The sequence below is a fragment of the Sceloporus undulatus genome, unplaced genomic scaffold, assembly GCF_019175285.1.
Source record: "Sceloporus undulatus isolate JIND9_A2432 ecotype Alabama unplaced genomic scaffold, SceUnd_v1.1 scaffold_22767, whole genome shotgun sequence".
Lineage (NCBI taxonomy): Eukaryota > Metazoa > Chordata > Lepidosauria > Squamata > Phrynosomatidae > Sceloporus > Sceloporus undulatus.
Genome location: NW_024825682.1, coordinates 1 through 1,592, shown reverse-complemented (window position 1 = coordinate 1,592; position 1,592 = coordinate 1). Strand labels below are relative to the sequence as shown.

The 1,592-nt window shown below is 44.0% G+C and overlaps 1 protein-coding gene across 1 annotated transcript; it reads left to right on the top strand.

The window, feature by feature from the left end:
* Positions 1–47: 47 nt before the first annotated feature.
* LOC121918669 (zinc finger protein 675-like) lies at positions 48–830 on the top strand (the record flags this gene model as incomplete). Its single annotated transcript, XM_042444687.1, has 2 exons — positions 48–440; positions 720–830. Coding segments are annotated over 2 exons (504 nt in total), but the record flags the coding sequence as incomplete, so codon positions are not given.
* Positions 831–1,592: the final 762 nt, after the last annotated feature.

Here is a 1,592-nt window from a genome sequence, read left to right as displayed (position 1 = left end):
TTTTGTTGAGAAGTCTTTCCTTATGAAACATCATATTCTTCACACAGAAAAGAAACCATACAAATGCCAGCTCTGTGGTAAAGTTTTTGGTCACAAGTCTGCCCTTGTGAGACATCGGATTCTTCACACAGGAGAGAAACCGTACAATTGCCAGGAGTGTGAGAAGTGTTTTGCTGACAAGTCAAGCCTTTCAAAGCATCAACGAATCCACACAGGAGAGAAACCACACAAATGCCAACAGTGTGGAAAGTATTTTGGTCAAAGGACATACCTGAGGAAGCACTTGAGAGTCCACACAGGAGAGAAACCATACAGATGCCAGCAGTGTGGCAAATGTTTTCTTCGCAAGTCACAACTTGAGAGTCATCAAACAGTCCACACAGGAGAGACGCCATACAAATGCAAGCAATGTGGGAAATGTTTTGATGAGAAGTATTCCCGTGAGAAGCATCAGAGTCTCCACACAGGAGAGAAACCATACAAATGCCAACACTGTGGGAAATGTTTTGCTCGCAAATCTCACCTTCAAAGACACCAAAGTATCCACACAGGAGAGAAGCCATACAAATGCCAGCACTGTGGGAAATGTTTTTCTGACAAGCCTTCCTTTGTGCATCATCAGAAAGTCCACACAGGAGAGAAGCCATACAGATGCCAGCAGTGTGGAAAATGTTTTCCTGAAAAGTCTTCACTTGTGAAGCATCATATTCTTCACACAGGAGAGAAACCATACAAATGCCAGCACTGTGGTAAATGTTTTCGTCATAAGTCTACCCTTGTGAGGCATCAGAGTCTTCACACAGGAGAGAAACCATACAAATGTCAGGAGTGTGAGAAGTGTTTTGCTAACAAGTCAAGCCTTTCAAAGCATCAGCAAGTCCACACAGGAGAGAAACCATACAAATGCCAACACTGTGGGAAATGTTTTGCTCGCAAATCTCACCTTCAAAGACACCAGAGTCTCCACACAGGAGAGAAGCCATACAAATGTCAGCACTGTGGGAAATGTTTTGTTGAGAGGTATTCCCTTGAGAAACACCAGAGTCTCCACACTGGAGAGAAACCATGCACATGCCAGCATTGTGAGAATGGTTGTGTTCACGAGTCAGACCTTGTGCATCATCATAAAGTCCACTCTTAGCTACTCTTCCTAATTTGGTGTCATATGCCAACTGGATAATCATGCCCTCTATTCCATCATCCAAGTCATTGATAAAGATGTTGAATAGCACTGGGCCCAGGGCAGAACCCTGTGGGACCCTGCAAGTCACTTCTCCCCAGGATGCAAGGAAGCCATTGCTGAGCATCCTTTTGGATTTGGCATTTCTACTGCATCATCTGCTCCATTTTCCTCAGGTTGAGCACCCTTTTTCTTATGTGAGAAGACTGAGACAAAGGGTGTGTTTAATAGTTCTGCCTTTTCCCTGTGCCCTGTGAGCATTTCACCATATGTCCATGTAGTGACCCTACCATTTCCTCTTCATCACTTCCCAATCCTTCCCAAGATTGTAAATCGATGGGTCTTCCTGTATCTTGAGCCCAACACACCATTGTATGCTTAATTGTTTCCTGCTCTAGATCTAACTGTTTAA